Genomic DNA, 22106 nt, shown 5'->3' on the forward strand with positions numbered 1-22106 from the left:
AGTATACAAGGATCAGGATGAAAGAGTTTTTTTGAGGGGGTGATGGAATTGCTCTGTGTCTGACTCATCGTGATGATTACCCAAATCTACATATGTGTTAAAACCCATAGATCTTGAACATATTAAGAAACTCCTTGATTTTGGTATGTTAATTAGAAAAAATTGCGTCTAAAAAGTTACCAGTTTTCGTGGTAAAAGTGAATGGTACCTGATGTTCTTGTGATTGCTCATTGATAAACTAGATGAGATCCCTATTGTCCAGTAGAACGTTCTGAGATGATGGAAGTGTTCTATTTATGCTGTGCGCAATGTGGTGAACACCAGCCCCCCTGTTAGCTAATGAGCACTTGAAAGAGAGCTAAAATGTCAATTTATTTCATTCAAATTAACTTAAAAAAAAGCCCACACATGGCTAATAGCTACTGTATTGGACAGAGCAAATATAGATGGTTGCAATAATCACTGTGATCCCAGACAGCAAAGAAATCCTAATTCTTTTTATCCATCCATTAGAGAGGGATAAAAGACAATATGACTGGTTTGTATTTCTTGACTCCAGGATTTTCTGATTTTGTCCCCCTAGTTCCGTAAATTCTTTATTTGTTAATAAAAAGGTAGACTGTGACTTCCGCGAGATGACATACAGAGGATGACACTGAGGTTTGGACTCACATCAGCCAAAGAAGTTAGTAGATAAGTTCAAGTGTGTGATAATGAATACATACAGGAAGCCCAAGCCCAAATAAGGTTGTTGTCTTTCTGTCAATAACTAGTGCCTGTTTCAGGTGCTGAAAACACTGTTTGCAACCCCTGTCGTGAGTACTGAAAATACAGTCCAAATCCTGTTTTCACCCTAGTTAGTTGGAACGGTGTAGACATTAGAGTCAGTCCAGGGTTTATGCAAGTGTCGGGAAAGCAGCACATTGAAGGGACCGCCATTCCCCTGAAGTGTGTGTTAGATTAGCGGCTTCCCCCTTCCAACAGGGTTCTGTTGGAACCTGTGAGAAGTAGGAACACAACCCAGGCCTGCTGAGTTCAGCTCTGTGATGGAAATGTTTGGCCGGTATTTCTTTACACTCCGTCTGGACTTAGTTTGCAGTAATTTTTCCCCCTCTTATTCATCGTTTTCTTGGGGACGTAGTGTGATACCTCCTTTTCATGTGTGTTTACTTTTCATTCTTTCGTTAATTGGAAGCACCTTGAGGTCAGAGGTTAGTTCTATAGATATGTCTCCTTTTAAAAAATATGGCAGCCTTTGCAACATTTTCTGTCTCTCTCTCTCTCTCTCTGTCTCTCTCTCTTTTTTTCCTGATTCCATCTTAGAAGGAATGCAACCCACAGAAAGAATAACTTGGCCATGATGAAATAAGCCAGTGATCAAGTAATTCAGTTTCTCAGCTCTTTGACCTTCTAACTAACTCCAGCTAAAAGAGCTCTCGGGCTCTCTAACGGTATGTCTTTAAAGCTGCAGAGGGACTGATGATAACTTTGAAAACGAATTGGGAAGTACCACTTTCTGGTGTATTTTCAGATGTAGTTGTTGCTTCTCAAATTGGGGGCGTGTTTGCCTCCAGGGACTGAGGCCTACACTGCAGGTTTATACAACCTCAGGACAAACGTGGATGGGCTTCCTGGAGCTGGTTCCCTCGTGGATTTTGGAAAGCAATGTTGAATGATCTTCAGTGGAAACATTGTTTTTAAGCTTTTACTATTAAGGCAAAAAGTGATATATTACAGAGTGTATTATATGGCTCGCATGCATTTCAGGGAGACTTCCAAACAGAATCTTTTTCCTGGCAGACTGCGGACTTCTTTGGGCACACCATTCCTGTCGTCTGCAGATGAAGTACAGAGTACCAAAAAAATAAATAAAGAAAAAGAAAAAGAAAAAAAAGAGAAAAGAAAATACTGAGCACCGCTGTCTGAGGTGTAGTCAGGTGAATTTTTGCCCAGTGGTTTGGAAATGAATAGTCCACAAATCCAGATGCTTAGTAATAAAATATATCACCTCATTTCCCCACGTTTTCCCGTAGTTTTCTTGACATTTAATATCAAAACATCAAATTTAAAATCTGTCTTTTACCTGTAAACTCACCAGCTCTCCGTTTTTCTCACCTCACTTTTATCTTTTCCTTCCTTGTCTTCTTTGGACATTGATTAGAAGAACTGAGGACAGAAAAATAATGCATACCATAATGAAGTATGGAAAATTGGACATCTGCCTACTTAACTTATAGTATTGTACTGAAGATGCATCCAGAAAGGTCTTACAGTTTAATATTCTTTTAATAAGTTGTACAGGGTGTTGCAGAGTTGTGAGGAGATGTCTGCACTGAGAATCAGGACATCTGTGGGGGCTAGTTGTGGCTTTGTTATTAACTCTCTTTAACCTTGGGGAAGTCATTTCTCCCATTTGGAACCTAGGATTATCCTCAGTCAGATGAGTTTCAGTGCCCTTGCCCAGCTCTAAAATGTCACTATTCTGTTTTCCTAATCCCACGAGGAATGATCTAATCCAAAGACTTTGGAGAATTTCAGTAAGTAACATAGAATAACCTTATTCTTGGCTCTGTGGTCTTTTTGGTGCTCTCTAATGCTTGTAGGGATACTGAGTGTATTCGTTCTTTAAATATTTAGTTTCCTTGCCTATACCATGCTGCATTGAATCCAACCATAATTGCAATGGTTTCTTCCACCATAACAATAATGAACTTACCTTGGTCAACCCTGGGCTGTAAAGCCCCTTGAAAACTTTGGAACTTTCTCTTTCTGAGACCACCATTGAATTTTAAATTTGTAGGTTTGATCAGCTTTTGTGCAACTAGGAAAGCCTGGTCTGTTATTGGTGCCCAAGGATTTTTCTTTAGAGGATTTCTCCTCTTCCCTTTATTTCTCAATTTGAACTAATATTCTACCCTGGGCATTACTCCAGATGTCAGACTATCACCAGGGTGCAGGCTTTTGGACAGTTTCTCGGCAAGTCGTATTAGGTGTACATGATGCTTCTAGAAATACATTGCGGATAGTACTCTAATATTTCATGCTGGACATTTTGAACAGTCCCTTTGTGAGACAGAAAAGCATCTCACATCTCTGCGCTTGTCTCTGTCCCTTGTTCAGGCACTCTTTGCATCTTGTTGGGGCTCACACAATAGGCTCTTCCCTTGTGTCAGTAATTCATTATCTTCTCTCTTTGGACGCATCCTATACCCTGTTGCCACAGTAACAGAAACCTTCAGCATAAATAGCATCACCTCCTGTGAGAACCTTTAATGCCTTTCTCCTACACTTTCCTGCTCTTCAAAATCTTATCTCAGCTTGACTGCTCTGGTTTTATCTCTACCCATCTCCTTCATGTACCCTGCCATGCTAGCCAAGCAAGATTGGCCACCAGTCATTCTCTGAGACAGCTTGTACTGTCTAACCCACGTGGTCTGTAAGCACCCGGCTTTGCTGCCTGGAAAGACATCCCCACCATGTTTCTTCCCGCTTTGTCTACCCAACTTCGGGGCCCACCTCAACTGCTTCCTTCCTGAAGCACTACCCTGTTCCCACCACGCTTCCTTACCACCTGTCTCTTACATCAGAAATTGCCATCTTTCTTTGGTCTCACAATACTCTATCTCTCTTTGCCTTGAACATCTCAGATGTTGGCACAAAACTGTGAGGATAGATGCTGTAACTTCTTCACGTTTATTCTGACCTCAGCAACAAGCAGTGTCTTACATGTTGCATTTAATAAATGTCTGCTGACTTGAATGACACTGAATTAGGGTAGGTTTGGTATAATATTGCTGCAGATGAGGATTTTTATCTCCCCTGTTGGTACATTCTTGCAAACCAGAGAGAGTGTTGGCATCACAGACTTCTGGGTGGCGTCGGGGGCCAGAGAAACCCCCCAGGGGAAGCAGCATCTGGCCATACTGTCAACATATCATCCCTCTAAGGGACTGCCATAAGCGTATAAATACTTGTTTTTGGAGGATGAGTTCATGCAAGGGTAGTGCTTCTTGGGAGGAGACTTACTAATTGCTGTAACAGATGCCAAGGGGAATTCATTGCAAATATAAGGTGGGTCATTTTCTAATCCTTTAGAGTCTATTCTTAATCTGACCTTGAGCCACCCGTGTTGCTTCCTCTTCGTCTGTGTTGCAGTAGGAATCCCATGCCCCACCTCATGCTTCCCACCTCCCCCCATCGGCACCTCCACACCTGGGCTCATACTTCCTCTCTCCAGGCCATTCTTTCATTCATTCATTCATCCGTTCATTCATTCAGCACCTATTTATTTCGTGCCTTCCATTGGCTGGGCACTTTTTCAGGAATACATCTGTAAATACAAGGCATGCAAAAACCCCTCTCTCCATGGAGCTCATGTTCTAACATGTGGTATGCCCTTTCTCTGTCTCCCACCCGTCTGGATTTTAGGACAAACTTGCCTTGGCCTTTGAGCCATCCCTGACTGCTTCGGCCAGCTACTTTACTCCAGAGTTCTCAGAGGCACCTGTCACCCGTTCCTCCTCTTGGACAGACACTGTCTTGTATTCTTTGCACTTCTTCTGTGTGGATGTCTTATCTCTGCAAGTGTTTTATAGGCTTCTTATGAATAGAAACCATGTCACCTGTTCATAAAAAGGTGTGTGTACCACTGTGTATATCCTACATTACGTACACTATTCACACATGCTCAAATCTCCATCCTTACCACAGACTTTGCAGCTCGGTACCCAATAAATATTTTTAACCGATTTAAGATACTTACTGCTGTCCTTTATCAAGTACAGCAGCTCTAAGGCTGTAAGATCCTGCGTGACTGTGTCACTGGGTGGTGCTACGATGTCCTCTTTTGCCAAGGAACCAGTCAAGCGCCAGGCACAACCTCTGCCCACACCTCATCAACTGATCAAATCACCTCTGCGATAGTCTGTGTGATGTTTGTAAATCTTTACTGTAACACCAAAGCTGTTATTAAAAGGAGCAAGAGGCAGCGGCGGGGCGGGGAGGAGGATGAGGACTGCTCATAACGCCTCTCTTGAGTTTCTCTCCCCATCAGAGACTGGTACCTAAACCATCAGAGTGCCTTTCTCGCCTTTATTTCTGAGTTAACGCTAATGGTTGTCCAGCATAAGACTCACCGTGCTATTAGTAGGATGGCAAAATGAGCTTAAGGTGATCAGTCACCCTCCTTTGCATGATCATTTAGGAATAGTCTGCCAGCAGAGGCCAAGGCTGGAGGCAGCCCATCAGGGGGTGCAGAGCTGGGCAAGGCAACTGCTAGGAAGGGGACCCCCCCTGAGGCCCCCACTGGCCTCATGTGCTAATGAAGTGAATTGCCATCAGTTTAAATGTAAAAATTCAGGCATGGGTTTTTAAAGAATTTTGTTACCAATGGTTATTTTATTATAATAGTTGAGGGGCCTTATATGTGGGGTTTTTTTTATTGTTTATTTATTTTTGAAACAGAGGGCACAGCGGGGGAGGGGCAGATTGGCAGAGGGGGAGGGGGAGGGAGTCAGAGAATCCGAAGCGGCCTCCACGCTGCCAGCAGAGAGGATGCGGGGCTAGAACTCACAAACTGTGAGGTCATGACCTGAGCCGAAGTTGGATGCTCAACCGACTGAGCCACCCAAGGGCGCCGGGTGGTATAACGCACGGGCTCTGGGGCTTGTTCTGCAGGTTCAAATCCTGCTTCTGCCGCTTAGCAACTGTGGTAACTTGAGAAAGAGTGAATCTCTTTTTAAAACGGGGATAATAGGAGCGCCTGGGTGGCGCAGTCGGTTAAGCGTCCGACTTCAGCCAGGTCACGATCTCGCGGTCCGTGAGTTTGAGCCCCGCGTCGGGCTCTGGGCTGGTGGCTCGGAGCCTGGAGCCTGTTTCCGATTCTGTGTCTCCCTCTCTCTCTGCCCCTCCCCCGTTCATGCTCTGTCTCTCTCTGTCCCAAAAATAAATAAACGTTGAAAAAAAAAAATTAAGAAAAAAAAAAACTAAACCATTTCTGACGAAAATGCATAGGGCATCATGGATGAGGGTTTTTTCAAGTGTATAAGTGAGACCTGATTTAATAGCAGTTAATGTGAAGAAGTCCTCTGGGGGTTGACCATCTGACTCAACCGAAAGCCTACTGTATAGTCTCGGGCCACGTGAATAGTATAGAGTCCAGAACAAGGGAGGTAACGGTGAGAACACAGCTAGAGTGTATTTGGTTCTTTGTACGTTTTTTTGTTAAGTTTATCTATTTATTTTGAGAGAGAGAGCAGGAGAGTATTCAAGCCGGGGTGGCGGGGGGAGAGGCAGAGAGAGAGGGAGAGAGAGAGAATCCCAAGCAGCCTCTGTGCTGTCAGTGCAGAGCCTAAAACAGGGCTTGAGTTCACGAAACCGTGAGATCGTGACAGGAGCTGAAACCGAGAGCCAGGTGCTTAACCCACTGAGCCCCACCCAGGCATCCTGGTTCTTTGTACAACATTTCAAGAGGGAAGTTGATACGCCAGAGCAGAAGCAAAGGAGGGAAACCACGAGGGCAGAGGATTTGGAAAGTGTCAGATGGTTGAGGGATGTGAAGAAACTTTATTTAATAATGTCAAGACCATGTATCAGTCAGTCAATCAATGAGCATGTAGTGTGTGTGGTTACGAAGTGTCCCAAACTGTAGGCGACTAGAGAAGAGATCATTTGGAATGTAGGGATGGGATTTTTATTTGTAGATACCGAGTGACTGGTCAGGCAGAAGAGGGTTATAAGTTTTTTTATTTTCCGAGGGCAGAATGGGAGTCCCTCCGTGGGGTCATAGGACTCAGTTCCTGGAGGGAGGGCCTTCCCCAGGGGGTATGCACAGGCTGGGATGAGACCCCGGCTCCTGGGAGAGGAGGTTGCGGGAGACAGGCTACATCACAGAAGTTACAAGAAGAAAGGATTCTGGTAGGATTGCAGCCGAGGGACCGTCCGAACTCAGCAATCTGGCATAGTCTCAGTGAGAGATTCAGTGCATGTTTGTTCTCCCAGCTCTGGTTGTGCCCTGTAATTTGTATTCAGGGAAGGCTAGTTGCTGTGTTTGTGAGGATGTGGGGAACATGCTGTACATGCATCCCCTGCTACCCAAATCTCTTTGGTTTCTTGTATCAGATGATTTACTGATACCTGGTTCTTGAGTGCAGAGAGTGAGAGGTGCCTGCTTTGGTGCCCTTTCTTTTGGGGCAGTTTGGACAGCATCCTTCCTAGGAGCACAGAATTCACTTCTTCCCTAATTATTCTTTTCCTCGCAGGCTCCATTTCTCTGTGGTTTTAGCGCCGACTGCTGATGTCCCTACCTTCCTTTCCTCCCTCCCCAACTCCCACCCCCTTTCCCTCTCGAGATGTTTATATGTTGTTTCGTGTACTCTAAATAGAGATGAAGCGTTTCCTCTCTGGCTCTGATGAAATAGGGCCCCGTGCTGTGTATGTATGTCTATAAATACAACCACGTACACGTGCATATGCATGAGTTAGTTGGTGCAGGGCTCACACGCAGTGCAGCGAAAAAGACGTTTTCATACAACTGTGTAATTGATTTTTTTTTTTTTTTTGGCCTTACTGGTCTGAGACACAGAAAATTAAAAAAAAAAAAAAAAAAAGAAAAGAAAAAGCAGAGGAAGCCACGATGTAAAAACCACCACCAACAACAACCACCCTGTGAATCCTGGCGCTCTGTGCAGTTTCAGCTGTGTGGCGAGCCCAGGAGAAGCTCACGCTGGAATGAGTTCCTGACATAGTGACCTCATTCCCAACACCACCTCTCCGGGGCGGCGGCGGGGGCTGCGGGAGCTGTGGCCGCGAGTGCCACAAGCCTGTGGGCTGTGCCGGCAACGAGGAGACCCAGGCGTGCGAGGGCTTGTGCGGCGCCTGGAATTTATGACAAATAGCTCACTGCAGCTAAACTTTGATCCAGTGTTACAGTTGAGCCGCCTGTTACACACAGGAGGGAGATCCGTCCTGCATCACAATGAAAAGCCAGCCTTAGAGAGAGAGAGAGAGAGAGAGGGAGAGGGAGAGGGAAAGGGAGAGGGAATGTGTCAGGTTTATAATTACAGACTGGTGAGTATATGACGCTAGATCAATTTCAATGTGTGTGTGTGTGTGTGTGTGTGTGTGTGTGTGTGTGTGTGTTCGTTCTTCAAGCATCCGGAGGTACGTGCCCTTTTTTGCTGTTTTAATGATGCAAAGATCTGAGTTGGCGCTAACGCGTGGGAGGGGACCCGGGTCCCTTGGAAGGAGGATGCACCCCCTCGCAGCCCCAGGCCCGGGGTGCGTTCCCAGCCCAGAGTCTCCGCGCTGCACAGACAAAGGAGCCAGCGCAGACAACCAGAGGAGGCTGTAGCTTTTCTTGGAGCGATGACTCATTTCAGTTCACAAAGGATTCTGGGCAGGGTAGTGAGAAGTCAGGTTGGCTGATCCGTCCCTATGACTTCACTTTGCAGAGAACAAGGCAGAAGAGCAGTGATACTGCAGATTCCCGAGGCACTGCAGTGCGATACTGGCTCAGTGCGAGTGGCTGTGATGTATGAGATAGGCACGGGACGGACCCCAGCTGTCCCGTGCAAATAGGAGGAAAAACTGGTAAAGAGGATCTGTTTGTTTGTTTTTTCTTCTAAAATCGTTACCAGCAAAGTACATTCACAGAGCCTTTTTAAAGGTGCTTCTTGCCAGCTTTTGAACCGAACTTGAACCAGTATGTCGAGCCCCGAATTGTAAGAAGAGCTGAGAGTTCTGGAAAACTCAGTTTTTAAAAGTAGACCTCCGAAGGTAAAGTACCAGATTCCTGTTATGTTCCACGTGCCCTCAGTAGCCAATCTGAAATGCTCATATTTAGGATATTATTACTCGAAGGTTTACTCTTTCTTCTTATTCCAGATTCTAGGACGTCCGTTTCTGTCACTGGCTCCTCCTTGTGCCTGGATGCAGTCCCCTAGCATGCACCAGGCTTTAGCGTCAAAGCTACCTGGGGCATGGAGCCAGTCCAGAAAGGGTCAGGTACGTTTTCCCTGCTTTTCTTTCAAGACGTGTTGTGTGCGAAGCCATACGGTAAGATGTCGACACCCGCTTTGAGAAGAGTACACTGTGCCCTGAAAGGTGGTCTTGCCTCAGTCTTAGGCAGCAGACATGCCCCGTGGTAGGCTGATGCCACCTCAGCAGCATGATTCATCCTAAGTCACATCAGAGCTGAAAAGTCAGACAGCTGTAGGATTTGCAAACAGGAGATGATTAAACCGCTTCAGATTTCCATCCGCTGCAGTATCTCTTCTACTCTTCCAGTGGGGGCATTCTACAAATACTGTTTGAAATGTCTTCTTCTCAATTAATATAGTCCCCGAAATTTGGCGCGTTATTTGGCCTGTTAACCTACATGTAGTGCACTGAAATCCAAGAGAGCCCAATTTATACGCTCAGGGACTGTTTCCAACACTAACATCAGATTGAGGTTGCTATTAACCACTAAGGAAGCAAGCGTGTTTCTTCCTCGTCTGCTTTAGGATTCAAATGATTACATAGCTGTTTTCTTACAACATCCATGGGCTTTTCACACAGAAGCTTTTTTTTTTTTTCTTTAAATAGTGAGATGGCAAAATGTGGTCCTCAGAAGTCCATTACATGCTACGTTTCCAAAGTGAAACTTGGCAAATCCGAAAGTGTGGCTTTAACTATCTCGTCGAATTCGTAGGTTTAGCACTCTTTTTTATTAAAGATGTTTCGAGAGCACCAAATCCCTGATGTCATTTGTACTCATAATGAGAACATTTTAAAATGCAAACTCTGCATTGGGTAGGCTCCTTGAACCCCTCTTCTTCTCTTTGCTTTCATATCCATCGCCCTCGCTCACTCTTCCACGGAGGGGCAGAAAGCATGCTTCCTTTCTACACGGTTAAAGATGTCTCTTCTTTGTGCACAGTGCTGTGCATCTTCAAAGCAAAGTCGAGCATGTTGAGTCAGTATTAAAAGATGCTTGGTGACACCGTAGTATATTGAGAATATGCAGTAATTATATAAGGTCCCCACACCCATCATTTCGATTCATCCTTAAAGACCCTATTCAAAGTCTCCCTCTTGCGTAAAGCCTTCCCTAATTTCTCCAACAGAAGGTCATTTCTTAATGCTATTATAGAATTCCTACTTCTGTCTATGGATAGATGAATGTAATTATATATGAGTACATTCCTGTTATTAAGTTAATTTGCTAGCCATTCATGTATTTTCTTGTATCTCTTCTAAGGATGTTGTAAACAGTGATTTAAGTATGTTCTAGCTGCTTGTATTTTCATGCATTTATTTCATGTTTCCCCATCCAAATCATAAGCTCATTGAAGGCAAGGATCGACATTTATGTCTGTGTCTACAGTTCCCATCTCCTAGTAGTTCCCTGTACACGGGAATCCTCCTTAAATAGTGGATTCAGAAGAGAGGCAGTTTATTTTTTTATTTTTTTTTATTTTTTTTTAAATTTTTTTTCAACGTTTATTTATTTTTGGGACAGAGAGAGACAGAGCATGAACGGGGGAGGGGCAGAGAGAGAGGAAGACACAGAATCGGAAACAGGCTCCAGGCTCTGAGCCATCAGCCCAGAGCCTGACGCGGGGCTCGAACTCACGGACCGCAAGATCGTGACCTGGCTGAAGTCAGACGCTTAACCGACTGCGCCACCCAGGCGCCCCGAGAGGCAGTTTAAAAAGCATTCATTTGTCACAGAGGGCAAGAATGGTCTGTTTTGTTCATTTTAAGAGTCTTCACAAGGTAGATTACTGCAGGATGGACGTCAGGAGTTCAAATTCTAGCCATGATGATTGTTCTTACCTTGAGACATGGTTCCGGACAGAGTGGTACGCTGCTCGTAGAGGGTTGTTACTGTTAAGAACAGATGTGAAGATGCGACCCTTCAATGGGGACACTGTTTATGATTTACTTGATTAGGAGGCATATTACCAGACAAGCCATCCGTAGGCAAGGAGTGTGCAAAACTCCGAGATTTTGTGCGTAAGTTACTCTCTTGAATCCCACAGGATGTTTTCCTTAGAAGGGGTAACCATCATGGCTCTTTGTACCTCAGGTTCTGTCAGAGATTATGTAGCTCCTAGTGTCACTGGTTTTTGGTCCTAAGGGTACCTCCTCAAAGGCGGAGTTTCCTTTCTCAGGTAAGAGAGTGGCCCAGCCAAAATTTCCTAAGAGGCCAGCTTTGTTTGGTGTCCTTGTAACTCTCTATCCATACAATTTCTCATCTTCTGGTGCCCTTCTCTTCCCCTTTGCTTTCACACCATTCTCCCCCAGCCCAGCAATACATGTCAAATGTTGTATGTTTACACACAACACACACACGCACACCCATATATTGTATGCATGTATAGGTATATATATATATATAAAGTATATATGATATGTGTATAATATATGTGTATATATAAATGTGTATAATATATGTGTATAATTCTTGTGTATATGTGTATATTTTATACATATATATTATATGTATGCACATATAATGTGCACATGCACATACATATATAATACATATATACACATATAATACGTATACATACATATATAAAATTATATACGTATATATCGTAGCTTTTCTGCTTCCCAGTCAAACTATTCCATTCACTCAGTGCTTATGCTCACATTTAAGAGGTGAGTGGTCCGATTAAACGAATTCATACTAGTGTAACAAAGACTGTTACTCTCTTATTCTTTTTGCAGATGTCTCAGTTTTGTTTACAAACAAAAAAGTTCCTTTTTAGGACAGAGTGACTGTTCTATTGAATTGCTATCAGTAGATATTCAAACACCATCAAAGAATAAATGGAATAAATTTAAATGGGCTCAGGGAAGGTAATTATAATAGTCCTGCATTTGTCAAATAGTTTTTAGGTCTCAGGGGCAGCATAAGCACCCAATATCCCTTATCTTCTTTAATCCCCTCAACTCTGTAAGGTGAACATCACTTTGTGTACTTCGCCCGAGAAGAAACTGCAACCCCCCAAATTAAATAATTTGCCCCAAATCCCGCAGCCAGTGAAGAGCAGAACTGGCCTCTGAACCTTCAGTTTTGGCTGCAGAGTCCATGGCCTCTATCCGTCTTGTGATGCCAGACTTGGGAGAGTAAAGTTCCTTCTTGGCACAGTGAGTTGGGCCTTTTCTCTGTGTCTCTCTTCTGGCCTCTGTACCTCATTCCAGTAGACTCTTAACGTGGTTCTTTCATAACAGCCTCCATGACTGTTGGAAGGGGTGGTTAGAGTATTCAGTTGTTGGGGAGTTGGTAGCAGTCATTCAGTATAATTGTGCTGTAATTTGGGAACTGTCATTTAATTAGGCCTTCTTGTTCTGGTATAATTGCATTTTAGAGAAATCAGTCACAGTATGGTTGTAATACCAGCAATAAGCTAGTGAATCCAGGAGTACAGAGACTGAGGAACAGCTGTGGTGATTCTACCTTGTAAATGGTGGGAGAGAATGACCCTGGAGGTGTTAGACTCATGTATTAAACTGTCCTTGAGAAATATCATCGGTGCAAGTTGGAGCATCTGATCCGTCTCTGGTGTGAGGCTGGGTTCTGGTGTGGGGTAGATTAACTTAGGCACGTGGGTCCGGTCTCACACGATGCACTTAAATTGAAGAGGAGGAGGACGCTGTCTTACAAAGGACTTCTGTTGGCCAGGTGCCCTGCCGGTGTGTAACACCTGAGAAATTAATTGTTCAACCAGGACTGGTATTTCGTCATGATTTTATCCCTGGGGGTAAATGGCTGTAATTTAGCCCCGGATGAGGGTCTAAAGAGAAGGAGGCAGCTGGTGATGGAAACGTCTGGCAGTTAGCAGGGTCTCACCTTGCCTTGTCCATGTATGTGCCGTCCCTAGGTATTCAACAAGCATTTGCGTGCCTGCTTGTGAATAGCACTCGGCCAGGTTTTAGTCCATACACACGTGCTAATGTGGAGCCCGAGCAAAGGTTTGAATTACTGAAGCATTTAATTGGCCCGATGGCTCATATTGCCATCCTAACTTTTCAGCTACACATCTAGCACAAGAGCAAAATGGTCCAGCGGTGTTATCTGACTCTGATTAGAGAGATGTCTGAAGCATTCCTGCTGACGGTGACAAGGGCCCCCCAGCAGGGGGTTTTCACCCATCACTGCCCACGGGTTGCCCTTCTCTACCTCATACTCCACCCTTTCTGGCTTGCCCATCTCTGCTTATCCTGTGGCAATTTTTTATCAGTAGTCAAATCTCAGCTAACAAGAGTGATAGTTAATATAACTAATGAAAGCTCGTAGACGGAGGAAGATAATGGGTTTCTGAACCGATTGATTTGTCATCACACCTAGCTGCATGTCTGTGCATTAGACAGACTGCTAAGCAGAAAGATTCAGGAGACGCGGTGGACGTTAACCCATTTGTGTGTGCGTGTGTGCACGTGTGTGCACCATATGCCACCATGATTGCTCGTTCGCTCTCATCAGAAGTTTCTTACGAAAGTCACGGGGAATGGACACCACTAACTTTACTATTATTAATGGGAACCCCTTATTTACATTTCTCTTTGGGATTAAGACAGTTCGTTTATTCAAATGGTAGCTTAGGAATTGAACCTTCTTTAAGACACTCAAGCACCGGGTGACTTTAGAAAAGCTAGTGTAGAATTTCTAAATGTTCTAAAATTCCTTTTTTTTTTTTTAAAGAAAAAAATGTCATCTTTACTGCCACCGACTATTGCAGGGAAGGCCCAGCCTTAAATTTCTGAAAAGAGTGGCATTTAAACCAAACATATAGCAAACTGGTAAAGGGGGCTTTTTCACTGCCAGTTTCCTTTTAGATTTCAAATGCGAACATTTGAAAGTCAAGTATAGTAATTTGGTTCCAAGGGAAAGCTGTTTAAAATAACGCAGCTGTAATGCTCTGCCCTCCTGCAGGGGTCGCTGTCTGCTCGAGAGGGTATGGGAAGGGAATACGTGTTCCTCTAGAGCAACTTTTAAAAAAAATATATCACAGTAGACCGTCTGTTCCAAGAACCAAACAATATTTATACATAAAATTGGGGTCCATAAATTGAACTCATTGTAAAACACAAGGTCCGTCTGATGCCCTGCATCAGAGACGTTGTTCACTTAACCTCAGAGAGCTTATGACTTCCCCAGGCTCACGGGTGTTTTCAGGTAAAACTTGGCCTGTCAGGAGTTCCGTGAACAGCTCATTGGAAGGAATAGAGTCGTCCTGCCGCTGTGCCCACTGTACATTTTATAGGCATGTTTGACCATTTTTATGAGTCACGGTATCTACCGCATGTGGTAATTTTATTGGCATCTATAATTTTAACTTTAGTGTTAATTTTGGCAACACAGAGAACAAAAACAGGCACGCTTTCATCCCGAGGAGCAAAGCTGAGCAAGACTTTGAATGAGAAAGAGTAAATGATGAAGCCTTTATTACAAGGGAAAAGATTAATAGCCAATATATTTTGCTATTCTTTTTAAAATTAAAGCCTACTTTTTTTCCAGATTGGATTGATTATTAAAATAGTTTCCCAAGGGGCGCCTGGGTGGCGCAGTCGGTTAAGCGTCCGACTTCAGCCAGGTCACGATCTCGCGGTCCGGGAGTTCGAGCCCCGTGTCAGGCTCTGGGCTGATGGCTCAGAGCCTGGAGCCTGTTTCCCATTCTGTGTCTCCCTCTCTCTCTGCCCCTCCCCCGTTCATGCTCTGTCTCTCTCTGTCCCAAAAATAAATAAACGTTGGGAAAAAAAAATTAAAAAAAAATAAAATAAAATAGTTTCCCCGGCAAGATGGAAACAGAGCTACACATGAGTGCTATATTATGCTTTTATGCCAGAATCCTGCTGCATTGACATAGAATCACAGAATCATTGAGAGCCTGAAGGAATCTTTGACATCATTTCCCTTCTCAGATGAGGAAACAGCGCAGAGTGGTAATTGTGTTCTGTTGTGAGAGACTGGGCGCTTAGCAAAATACCTCCTGAATGCCTTTGTATGTTGGGAATTTGCCGGTTAGAAATTAGTACAGTTGCAGAACCGCGCCTGGAAGTAGGCTGCTTTGACTCATGAACTTCATTAGAGTCGAAGGTAACTCTTCAATCCAAAGTACAGATTCAGTTGGCATTTACAAGGAAGAGTTGTGTTTAAAAAGAAACAGGAAAACAGGGTAATTTAAACATAATGCTGGTGCTTGAAAAAAATGGGTTATTTAAAGAAGGTTAAGATAGAAGATGGGCTTCGGGGTATTTTCAGTGTTGTAGTTTATTATCATGTAGTTCACCTGGAAGAACTATGGCTGTCTGTTGTTTGTTTGTTTGTTTGTTTGTTTGTTTTTTTAAATTTTTTTTCAATGTTTTTATTTATTTTTGGGACAGAGAGAGACAGAGCATAAACGGGGGAGGGGCAGAGAGAAAGGGAGACATAGAATCAGAAACAGGCTCCAGGCTCTGAGCCATCAGCCCAGAGCCCGACGCGGGGCTCGAACTCACAGACCGCGAGATCGTGACCTGGCTGAAGTCGGACGCTTAACCGACTGCGCCACCCAGGCGCCCCTGTTTGTTTGTTTTTTAACGTGTATTTATTTTTGAGGGGGGGGAGGGGCAGAGAGAGAGGGAGACACAGAATCCGAAGCAGGCTCCAGGCTCTGAGCTGTCAGCACAGAGCCCAGCACGGGGCTTGAACTCACGAACTGTGAGATCATGACCTGAGCCGAAGTCGGTCACTCAACCGACTGAGCCACCCAGGCGCCCCTGTGGCTGTCCTTTTCTTACAGTCGTGTGAAGATGGGGACTTTAAGATGGAAGGAAATGGTATGCTTGCTCTTCTAGTTAGGTATCTTTTGGAAAGCTACAGTTATCATCTGGGAAGAGATGGGTATAAATTGTCATGAAAGTCGTGTCTTCCGTGTTGCCCTCCCTCATATGCAGAGACTGAGGAGTCCAGAGAACCTAGATTAATGACTGGGAAAAAAAAAGGCATTTATAAAGAACAGAGCTGTATTACAGTATTTTTTTTTTTTTTTTGGCACACAAATAGAACCAAGATAGGAACCACTTTGCAAGGCGAGTGCCTAAAAGGTATTGAATATATAACAGGCTCTCAAATATATTTCTTGAAAGGATGAATTATGTGAGCGAGCATTTTTTTTTTTGAAATAATTCCAGCTAAAGGAACTGGCCAGAAGTTGGAAGGGAAAATAGAAGGGGGGGGGGTTTCAACAGTAAAAACGCACGCTTGGGGTACAGATATCACTGAGGTGGAAATAACTAGCTGTAGATACTGAGGGACGGAGAAAGTCAGCACAGGCGTGATTTCTACCTGTCGTGCCGGATGCCCCTTGTCAAACAAACCAGTTGCCGGTTTGTTTCCCACGGTGGCACAGAACTGATTTTCTGACACCAACATGTCACGTGATTCCTCCGTATAAACACACGCGGAGGTTCCCCATCAGCATCAAGAATTGGACCGAAGCCTCTGGTCAGGCAGGACCTGGCTCGTGTTTTTCTTGCTAGCCTGCTCCAGCTGTGCCCAGGTGTGCCCCGCTCCCCGGGGAAGGGGGGTGCTGCCCCACACCTGCTATCCCGCCTCTGCCGGGCTCCCCACCTTCTCCCCATGACCCTGGGCGGGCGGTCTCCTCTGTCCTCATGCTTCTCAGCTGACCGGTACCTTAAATGAAAGCGGCGTCCAAATGTTCGCTGAGGCATCGAGCTTTAATGTCGAATGCTCTTAAAAGCAAAGAGGTTTGCTTACAATGGGAACATTTTCATGTCTTCTCAGAGTTGCATTTTATTTACCAGGAACTTATGGAATGCTTCCTCTGTCCAAGGCACCGTGCTTGGTCTTACCCGAATTATTTTGGATTTGACAAATGTCCCCTGAGGATTGTACTTAAGTGGATGTTTGTAATAAGGTAAAAGCTGAAGTAAAACCTACTTTACCCCTTCTTTTTGGAACAACAGGACAGAATTGTGGTCCAGGAAGAATTTGCTAGTCTGCAAAGGAGCCATGAGTTGTCTTTATTGAATGCGTACAGAACTAATTCTGACAATAGAAAAATCCATCCCATAAATTATAGGCAAGTAACAATTCATAGTTTATACACCGTGTGATAGTTTCTGTAGATTATGGTGACCCACAAGATTTTGGCAGTATTTACGTTCCCTTGTTTTCTTCTTTGACTGTAAATGTGGTCCAGTTGTTGGAAGAATTTTCTAGTATTTTAATTAAGAGTGATTAGCTGGCTCATTAAGCAGGTCTTTATATAAAAGAGCCATAGAAAATCATGGTAAACTTGAATGATGTGTTGTATTGATACCTATGATTCCTTTAATACAGATCTTAAATGTATGTCCTAAACCTCACTTAATATATAATTACTTTCCTGTGGTAACTGCTGTGTTTGGGTGCTCTGTTGTTGATGAAATTAATAAAGGGAGTCTTAGAAATTGCACGGTTAAGTATATTCGGTCTCTTGTTATTTTGTTTGAAATTATTTAGCAAGATACAAGAGGGAAGTCGCAATCCTTTAAATACCCTGAGAAATTCCTAGGATTACAGTGTTATCAGTGGCCATTTATTCATTCATTCATTCATTCATTCATTCAACAAACACTGGGTGTGTGATGTATTCGCTGCATTATTCTAGGCATCGGAAATCTAGTAGGAACGTAGCATTCAAATGTTGTTCTTTTACGGAGTTCTTAGTCAAGTGGGCGAGACAGACAGTGAACACACAGACACACGCACACACACTCAGTGAAGAGAGTAGCTTGCTGAGATTCTGGTACCAGTTCAGGTGTGCGTGTGGGTTTTCCACATCACCAAGCAGTTCTCCAACACAAGCGGACTGTCCTACAGTTCAGCTGATTTCTGATATCATCTTCCTGGAGATAGCATCAGATCCCACAGATTTTACCTGAATTCTTTGGGATTTGGCAGATGTTCCCTGAGGACTATACTTAAATGGATGTTTGTAAGAAAATAAAGCCGGAGTAAAACCTGTTTACCCCTTCGTTTTAGAACAATATGAATTATGGCGGCTTAGAAACAATGTGTTCGCCACAAAGTAGCTGTGAGTTTGCTCACTCCTGTAAGATTGCCCCCCTTCCAAGCCGACCAAAAGCCCAAATTGTCACCTGTGCTTCTGACTGACCGGCTATAAATTGGTTTCCATGAGTCCTCCTTGGATTCAGTTAACTTGCTCATAGAACTCAGGGAAACACTTTATTTATTAGAGTGCCAGTTTATTATCCAAGGATACAACTCTGAAGAGCTGATGGGACGAAGTGCAGGGAAGGGGCTCGGACCTTCCATGACCCTCCCTGAGCACACCCCTCTTCCCCAAATATCCACGTGTTCACCAGCGTGGAAGTTCTCTGGACCCCATCCTTTGGGTTTTCATTGGAGGCTTCGTTAAGGAAACGTAATTAAATCATTGGCCATTGGCCACTGATTCAACCTGCAGCCCCTCTCCCCTCCCTGGAGGCTGGCGGTAGGACTGCAAGTTCCATCTCTAGTCACAGTTAGTCTCCCGGCCACCAGCTCCTCCCCTCCCCCTTCCCGCCGGTCGGTCCCTAGTTTCAGGTCTAAAAGCCACCTGATTAACATAACAAAAGACACCTTATCTCTCTCCTCACCTAGGAAATTCCCCCTGGTTTTAGGAGCTCTGTGCAAGAAATGGGGATAAAGACCAAATATGCATTTACTCTAAGTCACATATCGGACTCGGGTATCAGGAGAGAGTCTCTCTTGTAGCGTTGGGACAGCAGTACGTCGGGTGGTCAGGACAGGGCTCCCTGAGGAGGTCCCGCCTTAAGCTGAGACCCAAAGGAGAAGCCAGTCCAGCAAAGGCCTGTGCAGGGAGCATCCCAGAAGCTCAACAAACGGCAGAGGCCCCAGTGCAGAAAAAGCTTGTCGCGATCAGAGAACAGAGGAGGTTGTGCGCGTGGCAGAGGGAGAGGGTGGGGAACTGGGAGGGTGACCGTCCCAGAGGTGGGTGGACAGGCCCAGACCCTGGCCCTGCCACTGCAGGCCTGGTGAAGCGATCCCTCTCTGGGGCGCTGTGCGCAGTCACTGTAGGACGTTCTGCAGGGCGGGGGCATGTTTTCTGTTTTTCTAAGACCTGGCTGTCCTGTGAGGAAAGCAGTGTCAGGTCAGAGGGAAAAGTGACAGTCATCCAAGCCATCCCAATGGGTCAGGGGAGAGCATGGTGCTTTGGAGGGCAGGTAGCACTGGACATAGAGCAGAGGAGCCCATCTAGGGAGCACCTGGGCCCGGGGTAGATAAGGATTGCCGATGGGCTTGGGGACCTGCGGGGAGTGGAAAATAATTTATCTTAGTGCAGTATAAAAAATGAGGTGACGAGATAGTCACTTAGAGCCTCCAGATTCCATTCCGTTCTGTACCCGGAGTGAAAAGTTATGGAGCATATATTCAATATTGTCTCAACACTGAGCTTTTTCGAAGCAAATGCAATTCAGACGCACTTGAAGCATGCTGGCCCTTGTAGTTGGCGGCGAAGAACGAAAAGAAATTAACTTAGAAGATAGCAGTTCAACTAAACAGATCATTTTAGCTAAAAGCATAAGGACAAGAGTGGCCTGAACTCAAGCAGTCCGTTTGCTAACAGCCCTATCTTTTCTCTGGAGAGTGCAAGTTCCCTGTATCCTCTACAAGACTAGAAGGGAGACCTGCATTCAAAAAACAAAGATCGTATTTAGTGGTTTTGTACCCCTGGTCTTCTGAGAAGCCCTTAATCGTGATAGGCAAGGTTCAGAAGGTGTTCAGCTCCCAAATGGATCCCGGGTCAGAAGGTGCGGGAATCTGCACTGATCTCCCCCGTGGCCCGCCGACCCCAGATGCCTTAGCCAACCGAGAAAGAACCTAGCCTCAGTGCCCCAGCCTCTCCTGCAGGAGGCGGAGGGAGAGAGAAGGACTTCCAGAAGAGGTCTTTCCGGAGGCTGTGGCTGAGCTACAGGGGCCGCTGTGGGGAGGGGGGATTTGAACGGGAAGAGCTCCAGACTCCCACCTCCCCTGCACCTCACCACTACCACCGGTTCATCTATTATGCCTGAGCCTTTAGAATTAATTTGGTTTGAACTGAGGGTGTAATAGGTTTTAAGAAGATATATACTGACGGTGCCTGGGTGGCTCAGTCGGTTAAGTGTCAGACTCTTGATTTCAGCTCAGGTCACGATCTCAAGGTTCGTGAGTTCGAGCCCTGCGTCGGGCTCTGTGCTGACAGTATGGAGCCTGCTTGGGATTCCCTCTCTCTCTCTCTCTCTCTCTCTTTCTCTTCCTCCCCCCTCAAAATAAATAAACTTAAAATATATATATATGCTGTTCTAGGCAGTTGCACACTTGCCTACTGAGATGGTCCCAGCCCTCATTTTTGAGCCACCAGTATGAATTGAGCTTTACCAGCCAGCAAGTGATGCTCATACCCCCAGTGGCAGCCAAAATTCCACGTTCTCACTTCCACCCACCGCTACCCCACCGAATGTTTGAAGAAGGCCTCTCTTTGTGATTCTTCTCTTTCTGTTCTATTGGCCCCCAAAGCTCATGTATTCTGGTCAGTTCTGCCTTCTGCTGTTCTCTCCTTCTGGGCCTGGGTACTCCCCACTCGCTTTGACCGCTCTTCTCCGCCCTGTCTTGGAGAGCACGGAGCCACGGCAGAACTGACTGGAGCCCCGAACTGAGCTGGGCTTGGTGGCAGGGGTGGGGCCTCCAGGCTTTGACTCCGGCTTCCCGCTGCCTCATCCCTGCGCCTGTTAGGCTTAACCCCCCTCTGGGGGTTTTCATTCCCGGGCCCCGTTGCCTGGTTCCATCCATCAACCCTTTTCCCATCTCGTCCATCCAAGCACGTTCAGGTTCTTTCTCGAAGGGCCTCTGGGTTCCCAGCAAACCGGGAATCGCGGCTGGGCACAGCTTTGAGTGCCCGACAGTGAGGAGCTGGCCCACTCCAGAGGGTCCTGACATGCTCCCAGGAGGGCACTGCCCAGTGCCACAGGCTGACCTGAGCCTGGGTTCTGGCCAGCATCTGGGAGTTTATTACATGGGAGAAATCAGGCCCAAGAAACAAAAAAGGAGAGATTATGTAAATACATGTGGGAAGTCAGCTCAGAAGCTCCCAGATCCTCTGCTCTGCTGCTAACTTTACCCTCTTTCTGTGGGGCCCTTTTGCACACGACACCTTACTGAGCCCCAGGTGGCACCTTCAGGCTTTCCTGCTCTTCCAGCCTCTCCCTCCGCTGGGGCCCCAGCCCCACCCCAGAGATCTTTACGGGGAATCCTAGGAATCCTCGGAACATAACTTGAAAAGCACCACACTGCGACACAAAGACCGCAGAAGTGAAGACAGAGCCTCACGGTGCACGTTGATGCGCTTCAGGAACCGTCATCAGCCCCTCGCGGCTGGGTCTTCAGCCTGTCCACCGCCACCGATTCTTCCAGTTGCAGACACGGGCAGGAGGTCACAGGGTCCCTTGCGGATGGTGATCTGCTCTCTCCTGCTCCCTCCAGTCCATTCGGCTTCTGAAAGTCAACATCTGACTTTGTCGTTCCCGAAATTCCTTCCGTGGCTCACCCTCCCTCACAGGGTGAAGGCCTCGCGTGCTCAGCTGTCCCCTCGTGGTGGCCCCGTGCCCTTCCCCACTCCTCCCCAGAAAGCGGCTGCTTACAAGTCCTTCCCCCCCACACCTCCCAGCCCCCAGGCACAGTCCCGCTTCAGCACCTGATTCCGGCTGCACATCCTCGGGGAAACCTCTCACTTCCAGCTTTATAAGCACCCCCTCCCCTCCCCCCCCACCCCCACCCCCGGTGCTGCTGCACCACCGCCCTGTCCCCTCTGTCCCAGAGTCTGTCATTCAGCCTTCTGTGGAGAACAGTGGACTTTGGTCTAGTTGCCTGTCTCCTCCCCTTACTCCTTGAGAGCAGAGATGATCTGGGGAGGGGAGCTCACTCCCTTTCCCAAGGAAATCCCAAGCCCCCAGCAGATGGCTGACACGTGAAGAGCCACTCAACATTTGAATGAATGAATCCTCACGTTTCCCCAAGTGCATTTGTCGAGATGGGAATGGCAGTTCTTAAATAAACCGGCTCCGAG

At 45.8% G+C, this 22106-nt stretch overlaps 1 protein-coding gene across 4 annotated transcripts in view; it reads left to right on the forward strand.

Moving 5' to 3' along the window:
- The window catches only part of STOX2 (storkhead box 2), a 226542-nt gene that overhangs the window by 181775 nt on the left and 22661 nt on the right, over window positions 1-22106 (forward strand). The window contains exons 2-3 of one of the 4 annotated variants that reach the window (XM_040489896.1): window positions 8451-8775; window positions 8884-9003. The exons of the other annotated variants lie outside the window; for them this stretch is intronic. Coding sequence (XP_040345830.1) covers window positions 8979-9003 — 25 coding nt within the window. The 5' untranslated portion in view covers window positions 8451-8775; window positions 8884-8978. The remainder of the gene's footprint in view (window positions 1-8450; window positions 8776-8883; window positions 9004-22106) is intronic. 4 annotated transcript variants of the gene reach the window in all.

This window comes from Herpailurus yagouaroundi, unplaced genomic scaffold (assembly GCF_014898765.1).
Source record: "Herpailurus yagouaroundi ecotype Mexico unplaced genomic scaffold, PumYag 181, whole genome shotgun sequence".
Taxonomy (NCBI): Eukaryota; Metazoa; Chordata; class Mammalia; order Carnivora; family Felidae; genus Herpailurus; species Herpailurus yagouaroundi.